This window comes from Macaca fascicularis, chromosome 20, assembly GCF_037993035.2.
Source record: "Macaca fascicularis isolate 582-1 chromosome 20, T2T-MFA8v1.1".
Lineage (NCBI taxonomy): Eukaryota > Metazoa > Chordata > Mammalia > Primates > Cercopithecidae > Macaca > Macaca fascicularis.
In genome coordinates, this window is record NC_088394.1 from 17473236 (window position 1) to 17489609 (window position 16374).

Sequence of the window (16374 nt, forward strand, 5' to 3'; positions counted from 1 at the left end):
AAGATGCTAAGTATTCACGCCAAGTCCTCGATTCACAAACTGAGGATTTGATCTGCTGTTGTATTCCCAGAGTGCTAGGTCCCGTATGGGACACCCGCTCCATCCCATATGCTCACTGTTCTGCGCTGCTGTGTATAAAGCCCTGGGCAAGAGGACAAGGGAGGGAAAAACTGGAAAGACTGAGTCAGAGAAGGCTCGGGATGAAATTTGAGTCCATTGGGATCCTTCTGCCTAAACCCCCATCCACAGAGGAGAAAGCCTGGGGCCAGGGAGGAGTCCTCCTCCTCCTGGCTCAAGGTCACTGGGACAGACCAGTCTGGATGGGAAATAATTCCCCTTTCAAAAGCAAGACCTGTTTCCCCAGGACCTGGGCCCTGTGCAGACAGGAAGGCGGAGTTCAGGATGGATGGGGAAAAGGACATGCTGGGAGGCTCTGGGGCCATTTTTGGGGGCTTGCATCTTGCGAAGGTTGAGTAACTCCACGGGTCTCCCTTTTGCCGCTAAACCACTTGCCAACCGGGTTTGGAGTCTTTTGGCTTGTGAGTCCTCAGGGACCAGAGAAGTGACTCAGTGAACGCTTAGTACATCGTTGGCACCGGGGATTGTGTGTGATTCAGGAGTCACTCACGGAGCTTGTGCTGATTAACTCCAGAAACTCACCCAAAGCCTCCTCCCCACCCCTTCAAGCCCAGGATGAAGGGATCAGACTGTGGCTCTGACACTCCTGAAATGTTTCTCACGTGTCCACCTGCCAACCGGTCTGGTATCGACAGAAGATCCCTGGACCACGAACTCCGGGGCCAGGAGCTTCCTCTACGCACTGCCTCCTGCCAGCGGCCCACATGGAAAACAGGACCTCGGGACCCCCTCTCTTCCTGACCTCCCCTAGATTCTGAGCGGGCCCACCCTCAACCAAAGCTCCCCTGTTTTGCTGCCGTGCCTCTCTTCTTCCGCCTTGGGAATTGTCCCCCTCGCCCCCCATCCTACTCCCACTTCGTCCTGAGGGGTGTCTGTCTTCTCTGATCGCCCCCACCCCCTTCCTATCCCTCCTCCTTTTCCTCTCTCGGCTCCGCCCCCAGGCCCCGCCCTCTCCGCCCCGGCCCGCGTTTCCCCGGCCCCTTCCCCATCACCCTCCCCTCCAGCGGGGACAGGGGTGTGGGGAGGGGGCGCCGCGCGGGCTAGGCGCCTGCCCCTCCCTGCGCGCCCAGTCCCCGAGCGCGTGCCCGGCGCCCCCCTCCGCGGCCTCCCCGCTCCCGCCTCCCCGCCTTCTCCTCCTCCTGGTGACGTCCGGGTCCCTGCCCGTCTGAAAACTCCGCGCCGCGGCGGTGGAGGCGGCGGCGGCGGCGGCGGCAGCAGCGGCGGCGGCGGCGGAGGAGGAGCAGCGGCGAGCCGAGGCGGCGGCGGCGGCCGGAGCGGGAGCCCGAGCGGCAGTCGGCGGCCGCGGGAGCCGCGGGGAGCGCGGGGGCGGCCCGGAGCGCGCCGGGGTCCCCGCGCCCCGCTCGCCCGCCGCGCTCCGAAGATGGTGGCGGCGCCGTGCGCCCGGAGGCTGGCCCGGCGCTCGCACTCGGCGCTGCTCGCGGCGCTCACGGTGCTGCTGCTGCAGACGCTGGTCGTGTGGAATTTCAGCAGCCTCGACTCCGGGGCCGGGGAGCGCCGCGGGGGCGCAGCGGCCGGCGGCGGAGAGCAGCCTCCCCCGGCCCCGGCCCCGCGCCGGGAGCGCCGGGACCTGCCCGCCGAGCCGGCTGCAGCCCGAGGAGGAGGAGGAGGCGGCGGCGGCGGAGGAGGAGGAGGACGGGGGCCCCTGGCGCGGGCGCGGGGAGGCGGCCCCGGAGAACCCCGGGCACAGCAGCTGGCCAGCCGGGGGGCACTGCCCGCCCGGGGTATGGTAAGATGCCCTTTCGGCTCGCGCCCCGCGGCGAGGGAGGGTAGAAGGCAGCCCGACCCCGCGCCCCTCTAGCCCTTGAACCCGGTCATCAGACTGGGACTCTGCAAGCCTACCGACTCCACATCGCCTCTTGCCCGGGGCGGTCGGGTGGGGTCCCTGCCAAGGCTCAGGGGTCGTGGGCTGCCCCTTTCAGAGTCTGAACACGGACCCTTTGGGGTCTGGGGGAAGTTATCTCCAGTGGGGGCGCTTTGGGGGTTACCGGAGCCTGGCTGGGTTCCTGTTCCCCAACACTCTTGCTGGGGACCCCAGCTGACTTGCTCCGTGCGTGTGGGTCTTGGTGCCTCGCTCCCTTGTCTGAGTGAGTGGATCGCGCCGGATCCTCAGCCGCTGATCCTGGGCGGTTGTCGCAGCAGCATCTCTTTGGTTTTTGCCGAGCTGGATGCAGACAGATGAGCCCTCTGTTCGTCCTGGCCTGCGACGAGGGCTGAGCTGGGCGTCCCAAGTCCCTGACCATGCCCCTGAATCAATACTCAGTCCGGGGTGTCTGGTCTTACTTTGGGTGTTCTGTTTCTCCTCTCTGGATGTTTGAGCCTTCCGTGTTCACCTTCTCTGTCTCTAACCTTGCCGTCTTCCGTGCCCTCTCTGACTTTATCTCCTCCCCATCTCCAGTTTCAGGGCATGGCTCCTTCTCCTAGCTGGTTGTCTCTGTCTCTCTGTCTTGTTGCGGCCGGTTCGGGTCACCAGCTGTGTGTCCGACCACACCGTCAGGGCTTCTACTCCTGTGGGATTACTTTGCCCTCCGTGGGTGTGAACAGTCAGGGCTCTGAAACTGTTTCTTCCGCAGATCTGGGGCCGTCTGGGTGGCTGGGTGGGGAACTGAGTTGTCTTCCTACCCTGTCCCCAACTTCTCCAGGGATACCTTTCCCACCTTCTCTGGGCTGCCTTGCCCAGCCTGCTGAACTAGGAGCACCTGGGGCGGGAGGCCGGAGTCCTCAGTTCAGAGCCAAGGTCTCAGTTTCCCAGGGGCGTGAGTTCTGCCTTAGGGCATAGCCAATATGTTGTGTGTCTGTCTCTTTATTCGGCACACTACTTGTCTGCAAGGGTTTGCCTAGCTGCTAAAAGGGTATTAGACACCAGGGGGGATGGTTTCAGGATCCTGAGGACTGAATGCATAGCTCTATCATTTGTCACTTTGGAAGTCCTCACTGAAGACTGCCTTCGTACACAGCGTGATGCTTTGTGAGCTGCTAAACTTCTTCGGAGTCTGTGCGACCCTCTCTGCCGGAGTGCAGCTCTTCCTGCCTGCGAGCTGAGCCAGTCCCAAGACGTGAAGTGATGGCATTTCACGTTGCCGTGTGGGTAGCGGGGAGAAGTATTTCCCTCGTTTGCAGGGAGGATAGTGGCCAGAGCTGCCTGATGGAGAACCAGAACATTCCTAGTGTCCTGTGATCTCTTTCTTACAGAGAGGGGTACTCTGAAACGCTGCCTTTGAACTCCTGGAGTTGATAGGGATGGGTTCTGGCTGAAATGCAGTTAGAAGATCTTTGTGCATCCAGAGCCCAGGAGGTGCGGTGGGAGGGTTGTGGGGCATGTCCTGCTGGTCCAGTGTAGGAAGGTGTAGGGGAGATGTGGTGGGGGAAGCCTGGGGCTTTGCATCTGGGATTCAGAGTCGGTTCAGGAGGTACCTTTAGGATGCATACAGCACCTGTTGAAACAAATGAAGAAAAGGAAGGAGGCAAGGCTAGCTGATTTCTTCATAAGGTCCCGGCATTGTGAGCATCCATCCCCAGCCTGTCTGTGTGTTCGGCTCAGTGTTTTACTCTCTCACACCCAGCTCAGCCTCTGAGAGATCTGCGGTTGGGGAGGTAGGTGGGAACACACTATTTTCCTTTTTACTTCCTTTTGGAATTTCAGTTCCAGCAGCGGAGTTGCTTTGCTTTTCTGAAACTCCGTTTCCAACTGCAAGTTCAGTTACTCTCCCCAAACCTGCATGTCCTAGTGTCGATTTCTTTACCTTCCAAGGTAGACATTTATGTATTTTTTTTTTTTTTGGTTCTCTTCTCTTCTTGGTAGCTGTCTACCATGCTGTTGACTGTTGTCTTTCGGGGATTTGTATTTTATTTCATTTGCTTGTCTCTCTCCTTTCTTTCCTCTCCCCCTACACCTACTGCATAGCCTGCTAAATCCTGAAATCACAGTACAGACAGGCTGGCTGGATGGAGCCTGGGGTCTGTCCTACTCTGTCTGTACCCACCCAGTTCTTGCCCTTCCATGGAGCTCCAGGAGACCAGAAGGGGGCAGGCTGTTCCTAAAGTCTGGTATAGCTGGAGCTTGGGTTGCAGGCAAGGAGAGGACCAGGCCTTTTTACAAGCAATAGAGGCCCTTGAAATGTGCAGTTTGTTTCCAAACCCTGCTGGGGCTGCCAGGATGATGCTTTGGAGGGAGATTCAGGAGTGGGACATTTAAAGAAACAAATCCCCGTGATTTTCCAGATGGCTCTTTTAGAGAGATGCTTAGACACATGCTTAGAAGAAGATGCTTTCTCTCAGTGCTCTGTTGCAGGCGGATATGGGGTGGGTAGACAGTCTTGGCTCTTGCACGTGGGGGGAACCTGTGTCCTGGGTTGCTGGTGGGTGTGTTGCAGGGAGTGTCAGGCGGGCATTGTGTAGAGGGCATTTCCTAAGCCAGATCTTCCTGCTTCCTGATGCCCACAGCCTCAGAGCATTTGTCCTTTTTATGTTTGGGGAGCTGTGCTTCGGTGGAAGGCCCTGATTGTATTTTTGGTGCACTTAAGAAGCCAAGAGGAAACACCCCGTTTCTCAAGTAGAAAGAGTCAGAGGGCATGTCCATAGAAGATTTGCAAGCTCTCCTTTTCCTCTCAGCCTCTTTCAAAGCTCTTAAATATTAGAATTATTGGGTGGATTGCAGCTGTTTTGTGGCTGTGACTCTGATTCCTTCACTGGGTCTCCAGTAAACTGTGGATTTTACTGTCATCTCAGAATTTCAGAAACAGACAGACTCCCTTATAAAGGGAGGAAAAATATTGGGAGAGCTGTCATGAGGATCAGCCTACAGGTTCTGAATAGATTTTGGAGAAAATGAAAGAGAGCTGTGTGTGTTAATGTAATGAATGTTTATTTTCTTTCCCTTAGTGACTCTCTTCTTGAAGTCCCCACATTTATTGCTTGTGTGCTTAGATAAACTGTTACTCAGTAAGTTTCATTTAAGACATCTAATTTTTTATTACCCTTCCCACCCCCTGCCTGCCGCCCCACATAAGCACACAAAGTAGAATGGGGTTTCTGTATTATCCGACCCCTTTGAAATGTTGATTTTTCGGCAGAAATTCCTCATACTTCACATTACTCAGATAACTCAGGACTTTTTTAGACATCAACTGTGACTTTGAAAGATCGGTTCACTGGCTTTAGATCACCTCTGCTTCTAACAGCCTCAGAGGTGTAGCTTTTCTTCCTATCCAAATATTCTGCAACCACAGAAAACAGGGTGTTTTATTGATGGTTCCCTTTTTTTTTTCACGCTTCCAATGGAGTTTTATTTTGCTTGAGCGATGCATTACACTTTGTATACAGAAATATGCATCATTGAATAATATTTATCTTACTGCAAATGTTGCCATCTGTTTAAATCATATACTGGAAAATGTTAAAATAGATAAAGTAGAAATTATATACCTAGGTATAGATATGTTTGTGAGATAAATTCTAACATATCTATAGTTTATCAATTCATTTTTTGAAAATCTTCCAGAAGGTTGGGTGGTGAAACGCTTGCTCTTTTTCACCTAGGAAGCCAGCCATGGCATAACTTCTTACTTACTGGTGACTGTTCAATTTTGATTCATGGTTTTAATAGAACAGGAAATTTGGCGGCTTGAGTTAAAGCAGATGCTTAGCATCGCGTCATTGTGTGTGTGTGTGTGTGTGTGTGTGTGTGTGTGTACCTCAGAAAGCAAAGATATCCTTAGGGATATCTCTGAAATAAGAGTCTGCCCCACCCCCCACTCCAGAGCTGTTTATGATCCATAAGGTCATAAATCCATCTATATGAGTGTTTCAGTGCAGAAGAACTTAACACGCACACCTGTTGGACTGCACAGGTGAGGTTGAAAGTCTCTGTCTTTTGACCAGTGCTGCCTTAAGAGTTGCCACTTATGATATCTTTCTTTCTCTTTCTTTTGCATTTCCCCATTTCTATGGACCCAGATCCCCGTCTACCAGAAACAATGAGAGAATGCCTTGGGGAAAATAAAAAATAAGTAAAAAACAAACTTGATCTGAACAAAACCTACATTCTAAGGAAGGGGGTGGGAACAGGAGAAAACGTCCCACGAAGTGTGTGCGAGGCCCCAGCGCCAATGAAAGAGGCCTCCGTTCAGTACCCTCAGGCCTGACATACCTGGGTTCACCTCCTGGCTCGGCCCTTTCTCATGCCTCTAATCTTGGGCAAGTCACTGTAATTTTGGCCCTCTGAATCTGAGCTACCTCATAGGGATGTATGAGGACGAAATGTAGCAATATATGTGAACTCGTGTGGGCCTAATCAGTGCTCAAAAGTGAGCTGTTCTTAAGAGGAAATTCTTGGTATATTTGAAAATAAGGAATTTCTTGCAGTTATTCATTTTCCCACGCAGTATAGGGTGCGAGTAAATCCAAGGCAGTAGAATGAATACAGCTCTTTCTGTGTGAGCAGGACGGAATGTGGTAGAGGAAGGAGTACTGACATTTATTGAGTGCCTGCTGTGTGCCAGGCATCCTTTAGGTATTTTGCATACATTGGGTTACTAAATGCTCACCGCTGCCAAAAAAAAAAAAAAAAAAATTCTGGGAAGGAAGACGGTATTATACAACTGATAAAAAGTTAAAACTAAGAACACCCGGCTAGAAATCACTGATGTTATGATGGCTTGTTACATGGCAGGAATAATGGAGGGATTTGTAAATATTACCTTACTGTCTCACTGATTTCTTCCAACTTTGTGGGATAGGACTTTTCCTGTCCCCGGGAGGAAACTGAGGCTCAAAGAAGTGAAGCTGCTTGCTCATGAAGTTCACAGAGCTGGGGAGTAGCAGAACTGAGATCCAAACCCAGACCTGCCCCTTTCCAAAGATGCCACCTTTCTGAGTTGTGTTTCTTTTGCATGGTTTGTTGAAAAACCCTAAATGCAACCATGCCATTCCCAAAAATCTTTTTTTTTTTTTGAGACAGAGTCTTGCTCTATCACCTAGGCTGGAGTGCAGTGGTGTGATCTCGGCTCACTGCAACCTCCACCTCCTGGGTTCAAGCAATTCTTGTGCCTCAACCTCCTGAGTAGCTGGGATTACAGGTGTGCGCCACCACGCTTGGTTAATTTTTGTATTTTAGTAGAGACAGGGTTTCACCATGTTGTCCAGGCTGCTCTCGAACTCCTGGCCTCGTGATCTGCCTGCCTCGGCCTCCCACAGTGCTGGGATTACAGGCCTGAGCCACTTTGCCCAGTCTCAAAAATCTTTGTTCTACTTTTCTCACTTCTTATTGCAGATTCCTAAAAAGGTACCAACCCTAGAAAAGAAACAGACATGCAATTTACATTGAATCAGACCCCTAACTCATGATGCAAATACAGGGGTAATAATAATGATGATGATAATAATAATAATTATAATGCTCGCATAGCAGTTATGGTGTGTTAGGTGGTTTTAAAAATGGATGCATAATAGTTGTACATATTTTGGGGGTACATGTGATGTTTTGATAGGTTCACATAATGTGTAATGATGAACTCAAAGTAATTGGGATATTCATTACCTCCAACATTTAGCTTTACTTTTTGTCAGAGACACTGAAATTCTTCTCTTTTTGCTATTCTTTTTTTTTTTTTTTTTTTTTTTTTTTTTTTTTGAGACAGAGTTTTGCTCTGTTGCCCAGCCTAGAGTGCAGTGGCACAATCTTGACTCACTGTTACCTCCACCTCTCGGGTTCAAGCAATTCTGCTGCCTCAGCCTCCCGATTAGCTGGGATTACAGGTGCCCGCCACCACACCTGGCTAATTTTGTTTGTATTTTTAGTAAAGATGAGGTTTTGCCTTGTTGGCCAGGCTGGTCTTAAAACTCCTGGCCTCAGGTGATCTGCCCACTTCGGCCTCCCAAGGTGCTGGGATTATAGATGTGAGCCACTGTGCCCGGCTCTTCTAGCTATTTTGAAATATACAATAGATTATTGTTAACGATAATCACCCTACTGGACTGCCAAACACTAGAGCTTATTCCTTCTATCTAACTGGATTTTTATACCTTCCAGTCTTTGTCTTCCTCCCCACTCCCCTCACTCACCTAATCACGTATCTACTCTCTGTCTTCTTGTCGTCCACTTTTTTAGCTCCTACATAGGAGTGAGAACATGGGATACTTGTCTCTAAGTAGCTGGCTTATTTCAGTTAATATGATGGCCTCCGGTTTATTCATGTTGCTGCAAATGAAAGGATTTCACTTTTTAACAGCTGACTAATATTCCAGTGTGTGTGTGTACACCACATTTTCTTTATCCATTCATCCATTGATAGGCACTTAAGTTGATTTCATATCTTGGCTATTGTGAAGAATGTTGCAGTAAGGATGGGAGTGCGGATAGCTCTTCGATTTATTGATTTCCTTTCCTTTGGATAATTAATTCCTTTCCTGTGTAGACACAGTAGTGGGATTGCCAGATCATATGGTAGTTCTGTTTTTAGATTGTGAGGAACCTTCATACTCTTCTCCATTGTGGCTGTTCTAATTTACATTCCCACCAATGGCGTATGAGGGTTCCGGTTTCTCACGTCCTCACCAGCGTCTGTTATTTTTTGTCGTCTTGATAAAATCCATTTCAGGTGGGGTGAGATGGTATCTCATTGTGCTTTTGATATTCAGTTCCCTGGTGATTAGTGATGCTGTGCATTTTTTTATATATCTATTGGCCATTTGTATGTCTTCTTTTGAGAAATATCTATTCAGCTCTTTTGCCCATTTAAAAAATTGGACTACTTGTGTTTTTTTGCTGTTGAGAGTTGTTTGAGTTCTTTATATATTTTGGTTATTAATCCCTTGTCAGATGGGTAGTTTGCAAATACTTTCTTCCATTCTGTAGATTGTTTTATTTGTTGATTGTTTCCTTTGCTGTGCAGAAGCTTTGTAGCTTGATATAATCCCATTTGTCTGTTTTTGCTTTTGTTGCCTGTGCTTTTGAGGTCTTACCCAAAAAAATTCTTGCCTAAGCTAAGGTCCTGAAGTGTTTCCCCATTGTTTTTTTCTAGTCGTCTCATAGTCTCAGGTCTTAGATTTAAGTCTTTAATCTATTTTGATTTGGTTTTTGTATATGGTGAGTGATGGGGCCTAGTTTCAGTCTTAAGGTTATCCGTAGGAATGGTTATCCCGTTTTTCCAGCACATTTATTGAAGACTTTGCGCTCACCAGCGTCTGTTCTTGATGCCTTTGTCAAAAATGAGTTGATGTAAAAGAGTGGGTTTATTTCTGGGTTTTTTATTCTGTTTACCAGGCACTGTTTTAAACCCTTTTTGTGCATGAACTCGTTTAATCTTTCAAGCTGTGTACTATTATATTTTCAGCAGTCAAGAATTGAACTTGAAATTGGCTAGAGAAAGGAGTCTTGAATTCAGCTCTCTCTAACCAAGGGAGAAGGGGAGGAGGGAGCAAGAGGATATTGTGCAGGGTTCTTTGGCCAGGGAAATTGGCTTTTCTTTCAACCACAGCAGACTTCCTGCTGCTCCATTCCTTCAGACCGCTCTGTGGTTGGCCCACTGAGTAACCCACCACTTGTACCTGGGAGCCTGGGTCTGCAGCACGCTGGAGAGCTATCTCAACGAACATGCAGTGCGGATCATCTTGTGGACACTTCCTTCCGCCTGCAACAGAAACTACCCGTTTGCCCGCAGATGCTCATCAGATGGTGCCCACGTGCCCTCTGGGTTCGGTTGCCCCGTCCCCCCGGTTGGAAGCCAGAGGCATCACAAAGAAGATGGGTGTGGGGCGGGGTGTCACCTTAGCCCTGAACCTGGACACTGGCATTATTAGTATCAGGAACTACGAACTCAGACACCCTGCCAGATGAGGAAGGGGTGGGGCCCATTCTCAAGCTTTGTGTGTGTGGATGAGGGTGACTCATCTTTCAGGGCCATCTAGGGGCAATGAATGGATTTGTCCTGTCCCAGGCCTGGTTTGTCCCAGCCAGGTGACTACTGCATATGTGGACATCTAATCCAGGCTAATGTGTCAGTGGATGCTGATGAGGTAATGTGGTGTGAGGCATTTGTTTCTCCTCGCAGGTCACGCTTTGCCATAATTTTTGGCCACAAGGGGCGTAGTTTCGGTTTAAGATGGGTTTGTGGGACTGAGAGGTTGATGCAAATGTTCGCATTTATTGAATGCACCAAACACTGTGGAAGGACTAAAAAGACATGCTTTTATTGAATCCTTATAACATCTGGCAAGTTAAGAGCTATTATTTTCGTCTCTGTTTTACTGATTGAAAGAATTAAAACTAAGGCAATAAGTTGGATGAAAGTTACACAGATGTGAAGTGTCCAAACTAGGAATTGAAGTTGGGTGGTGTCTCCAAAGGCTGTGTTCAGTAAGTCTGTTGACTCTAGCCCCTCATTCTCCCCTTCCCTCCATCCATTTATGCATGCATTTGTCCATCCATCCATCCATCCATCCATCCATCCATCCATCCATCCATCCGTCAGTCCATTCATCTATTTATCTGTCTGACCATCCATCCATCTATCAGTCCATTCATCCGTCCTCTGTCCATCCATCCATCTGTCCATCCACTTACCCATCCATCCATTCATCCACCTGTCTACCATCCTCCACTCCTGCAGTTAGAAGGTACCAGTCCCTGTGTCCAGCACTGGAACTACCTTGGTGAACAGGACCAATGTGCCTCCTGCCTTCCAGGAGGACCAGTCTGGCAGGCAAGAGTTAGCGCCCGTGCTGATAAGTGGCCTATCTCTAGGGAGATCACTCTCACATCCTAGCCGGTACCCTTTCTCATGGTGACCTCTTGAACACACAAGGGAGGTGTCCTCTGGGAAGGTCAGGGCGAGGAGTAAGTAATATGATTCAGAGCCCTGGGAGCCCTGAGGTCTGTGCCATCCCAGAACCGTCCATGAGGCCTGGGCTGCTCCACTCATGGGGCCCAAGCTCTTCTTGTAGCTGAGGAAACAACCCCGGAAATGATCCAGGGGAGCAGGTGGGCAGATGCTGTGGGGCCTGGGAGGAGGGTCGTGTGATGTTGAGGAAGAAGACAGTGGTCGGACATCATCGGTGTGTGGCACTTTGCCTCTCTGGAGCTCAGTGTCCTCGTCTGAAGCCCAGGGGCCATAAGGCACCTTCCTGGCAGGGCTTGATGGTGAGGCGCAGCTCTGGGTCATGGTCAGTGCTCTGCTCTGCCCCCTGATGCAGCCGCATGATAGGAGATGTTTGCTAGAGCCAGGAGGACTTTCAAATCCATGGCCCATGGGTGGGTTTGATTTTGCCCACACAGTGTGCTAGAATAAATAGGCCCTGGAATTTAAAGATTAGGATATGCCGTGAGACAGTGTAGATTTTTGGAATTCTTTTAAAAGTCATAAGATCCAGCAATACAGGGTCCATGGTGCTCGCTTGGCGTTAAACAGCCACGCTGAGGAATGGTGACACTGCAGACCCACTGGGTCCCCAAGAGTCCCCCCAAGATCTCTCCTGTCACCTGTGCCACCTGGTTGGCCTCTCTTGGCTGTTGAGTTTGCAGCCCATTTGGAAGACCTCTGTGTTTACTATGAAGACGTAAAACTGAGCATCTGTGGTTACCCTGTTCCCATGTGGCTTATTCACTGCACTTATTTGCCTCTGACTGCCTGTGCCTTGCCCTGGCATGATGGAGTCTCCCTCCTCGCCTAGCTGGTGGTGGAGACCCAAAATATGCAAATTCTTATAAACATGAGGCCATCCTGAAGGCAAATGTCCTCGACAGAAATAGAATCATGCGTTCTGCAATTTGATAAACCCGTTTCCCCTCTGCAGGCAGTGTGAGTGACAGGCTGCTTTTGACTCATCTGCCCCTCCCTCTGTGTTCCCCGTGACCTTGTCCCCCAATAACACGCATTGGAAAGTTGGGAGTCTTGAGAGACAAGGGGGGGGGGTGGAAAAGTAGAACATTCCTGAGCACCTTGGCTTGGTCCCAACGCTGTCAGGGACGGACCGTGACTTTCATCTCTGTGTCTTTTTGGCGCTTCATCAGATGATGCTAATAAGCCTACCTCCCTCCCTGGGTTGTGAGGATTAAATTTGATAAACAGATGAGAAAGTGCTTTGAAGCTCAGAAAGCCTCATGTGAGTGGAAGATGGGGCTCATGTCTTCAAGCAGCAGAATGTGGGAGTGTTCAGACGGGGTTGTCTGCCTTCCTCACAGCGTCTTGTAACCCGCGGGGAACAGGGAGAGAATGAATGAGTGAAATCCGCTGGAAATTTCCCACCTGCTCATCCATTCATTCATCAGATATTGGTTGGGGTCTGCTGTGTGCCAGGCCTTATGCACAGCGAGGGGAAAGACAGATGTGACCCTACCCTCATGCCGTTTATGGTTTGGGGACAGGATGACCTCCCAATAAAAACAAACAAGAACATTGCAAAAAATCAAATTGTTATAAGTGCAGTGAAGGAAACGATTAGGGAGCTGTATAAAAAGAAAGAGCTGTGGATAAGCATTTGTTTTGGATGGGTGGATTTATTTTACTTATTTGGGGGTAAGGATTTATTTTGGATCATGCCTTCTGCCATAGGAGTCCTAAACAAGCCCCAGGAATCCAAAATATGGTGTAGACACCAATCTTGATGCACTAGTGGTTGGAGGTGCTACAGGGGTAGATATTCTCTAAAAGCTTTTTATAAAGAGTTGCTCTTCATATCTGTACAACATTTATTCACTTCTTAAATCTATTTATTAATTTATTGAGACAGGGACTCCTTGTGTCACCCCGGCTAGAATGCAGTGGTTTGATCTCAGCTCACTGTAGTCTTGACCTTGCAGGCTCAAGCAGTCCTCCCACCTCAGCCCCCTGAGTAGGTGGGACTACAGGTGCGTGCCACCATGCCCGGCTAATTTTTGTATTTTTTGAAGAGGTGGGGTTTTGCTATGTTGCCCAGGCTGGTCTGGAACTCCTGGGATCAAGTGATCCTCCCACCTCAGCCTCCCAAAGTGCTGGGATTACAGGCGTGAGCCACCATGTCTGGCTCACTTCTTAAATATTGCCTACATTCTTTTAGTTGCTTTTTTCCTGACAAACCCATATGATATAAACATTACTCTAAAGGTGCAACGTGATGAATTTTCACAAACTGAACACATCTGAGTATCCTAGACCAGGAGTCATAGCACCGACAACATCCCGGATGCACCTCTCTTCTGCTTCTTGGATGAATATTTAAAGAAATTATTAATAGCTGTATATTTCTTTAAATGTATATTTTGGAAAATACAGAAATATAACCAGCCAGTCAAAACGGCAGTTTCAACACTATTCTTGTTTAACGTGCAGGTAAAGTGGCATTTAAGTAAGAAGAAGTGGGGTTAACAAAATGAAAACACATAAGCAAACCCTAACTGGATTTCAAATTCTGATTGCAACTTGGTTGGTTAATGATGGTCAAGGAAGTGCTGAGATGGCCAAGGTTTGGTCAATGTCAACTCAACCCGTTTGAAGAGTCTTTGCTCCTCTGGTAAACAGCTGTACTGTTTTGTTCTGAAGTTCAAGCAGAAAGGATTGAAGTTAGATGTTAGGAGGAACTGTGCTCTGGGTCCATTGGAAAAGAATTGCCCATTGGAGGCCCTCTCTGATGTCTGCATTGCTCCCAGAATTCTGGAAAGTAATGGTCCCAGAGGCTCCCCATCCCTGTCTTCTGTGACTGAGGTCTGGACATTTCATGTGCATCTTTTGGATTCACTGTGCATTTGCTTCGCGTTGAGTGTTTGTACTCTAGTCCTCCAGGTGTTGGACATGAAATTAGCATGATGAATGGGTCCCCAAATGGGCCAGTAATGACTGCATTAACTTAACCCTGAACCAAGGCTCTCCTATTCAGAACTAGGGTAACAGAACCGCAGTGCAACGTTAGCAGCAATTCAAAAGGGCAACGGAGACAACTCATCATTTCATAATGAGCGAGGGGAGAAGCAATAAAAGCCGGGAGCCCAAGGACGGCATGATAATTTTGCAGAGTCTCAGCTCTCAACCAGACTCACGTTCATAAAATAAACAAATGTTTTTGGTAATGGAAAGCTAATGTATACATTATTTAAGGATAGTATTAAAACCAGATTAGATGGATCAAGTAATACAACAGTTACCTCATTAAGCATCCTTTCTTTGGGGATGTGAAAAAGTTCTTCTTCTTCGTCTTTTTTCCTGGTGAAATGGGGCTTTATTAATTAGAGATGTAGTGGGAAATCTTATTTTTTTTCCCCCAGACTAGTGGCTGTTTTCTGTTTATTTTTTAATGGAGGACCACGCTTTGCAGATGTTCTCTTTGAAATAAAAGCCTATTCATTGTCTCTCTTTTGCACTTTCTTTTATCCCAGCTCAAAAGGGGCAGCTGTTATGAAAGACACTGAGAACCCCCTTTGCTTGTCATCGAGTATTGCAGATGATTCCGTTGTCGATGTAAAATGCTCTTATTGCCTGCTTTTTCTTGTAATCCTATGGAGGGATAGTTTTCAAATTGTGACGTCTGATTTTCTCTTGTTTAGAAGGTGAGTTAAAGACAGAGAGCAGGGAGAGATGTTAAGCTAAACATCTCCTAAGGAAGGATGTTCGGTGAAAGACTGGGTTTTTGGAAATGGGTAGAAGTTAGGTTATTCATTCTTCTTCGGCCTAGAGGCTGACTCCTGTTTGGCTTTCTTTTAGGATGAAAGCAAACAAAAAATGCACAACAGCAGCATTTCGAGGAAACTGACTGTTTATTGGAGTGAGCAGGCGGATACAGCCCTCCAACGAAAGTGGGTGCTAGAAAGCAGCGATGGGGAATGCGTAAGCCAGAAGGAAACCTAGAGCTTTGTGAGTCAGGTCTGGGCTCCAGATGGAATAATGACAGCATGGGGTCCTCTTCCTCCTTCTTTCTTAATTAAAGAAAAGGTAAATTTTAAAATCAAAACTTAAATTGGTAGCCAAAATCAGTGATTTCCAATCCACATCAAATTTAGAGTGCCTATTAAGAAATTTGAAATTCTGGTTTTCATTCCCAGAGGTAACCATTTGAGTGAGGGGGGATGTGGCTGCCCCCTCTACACGGGCCCACCAGGTCACTTTGCTTATCTGTGTTACCTACAAGATGGCTGTTGGGATTTGAGTTTGCAACTCTCAGAATGATAATAATAATAATCGCTATTATCTATTGGATGTCACTATATGGCAGGTGCTGTGCTGTACTAAGCAGCGTCTCCTAGATTATCATTTTAATCATTATATCAGCCTCATGATGTGGCTGCTGATAGTATTCCCATGTACAGATGAGGAAATTGAGGCATAGAGAGGGTAAGAAATCACTCACAGTCACAGAGCAGACTTGGAATTTCAGCTCAGCCAGCGTGACTCAGGAGCCTGCGTGTCAAATGCCATGTGTGTGCCGCACAGAAAGATGTAACCAAACAACTCTCACTAGGTTTTCTTCAGAAGGGCACTGCCAGAAAGCTGGCACTGTTACTGGGCATGGTGGCACACACCAGCACTTTGGGAGACCTAGGAGTTGGGGGATTGCTGGAGCCCAGGAGTTCAAGACCAGTCTGGGCAACATAGTGAGACCTCGTCTCTACAAAAACATAAAACAGTCAATCAGCTGGGCATGGTAGTATGCCTGTAGTTCCAGCTACTTGGGAGGCTGAGGTGGGAGGATCACTTGACCCTGGGAGGTTGAGGCTACAGTGAGCCGTGGTTGGAGTCCAGCCTGGGTGACTGAGCAAGAGCCTATCTCAAGAAAAAAAAAAAAAAGGTTTGTACTGTTTGCCCCCTGCAAAGATGGAACCACTGAGACCCTGCAGTGAGTGAATTGAATTGCCGAAGGTCAAACCACCACATAAAATGCACAGAGTGACTTATTGCCTGTAAAAGAAGGTCGAGTGTGAAACTGGCTGTGGACGTGGGCATCTGTGAAGCTGGAAGTCTGGCTGTGGTAGAAGAGACCTCACCGTGATTCCCATCCTCTGTGTGCACAGAGCGAAGCTGGAGTGACGGCCTCCAACTTCCATCCATAGTCTTGGAGCAGAGAGGTAGCACCTGACACGTAATATTTTGATAAGTTGCTGATTTGTATTAAAATAATAATTACAGCAATAATTACAAGCACGGATTTCACTGAGACTCAGCTGCTGACGGTGAGAAAAAATAATTCATTGCATATTCTCTGGAAATCAAATGGAAGCCAGACCTGGCCTTTTTCCTTCGTGAGAGTACCGTGCAG

General features: G+C 48.4%; 1 protein-coding gene across 2 annotated transcripts in view; it reads left to right on the forward strand.

Moving 5' to 3' along the window:
• Nucleotides 1-1330: 1330 nt before the first annotated feature.
• Nucleotides 1331-16374, forward strand: part of XYLT1 (xylosyltransferase 1) — a 371169-nt gene continuing 356125 nt past the window's right edge. For both annotated transcript variants that reach the window (XM_005591807.5, XM_074027812.1), the window contains exon 1: nucleotides 1331-1885. In XM_005591807.5, coding sequence (XP_005591864.3) covers nucleotides 1520-1885 — 366 coding nt within the window. In that variant the 5' untranslated portion in view covers nucleotides 1331-1519. The remainder of the gene's footprint in view (nucleotides 1886-16374) is intronic.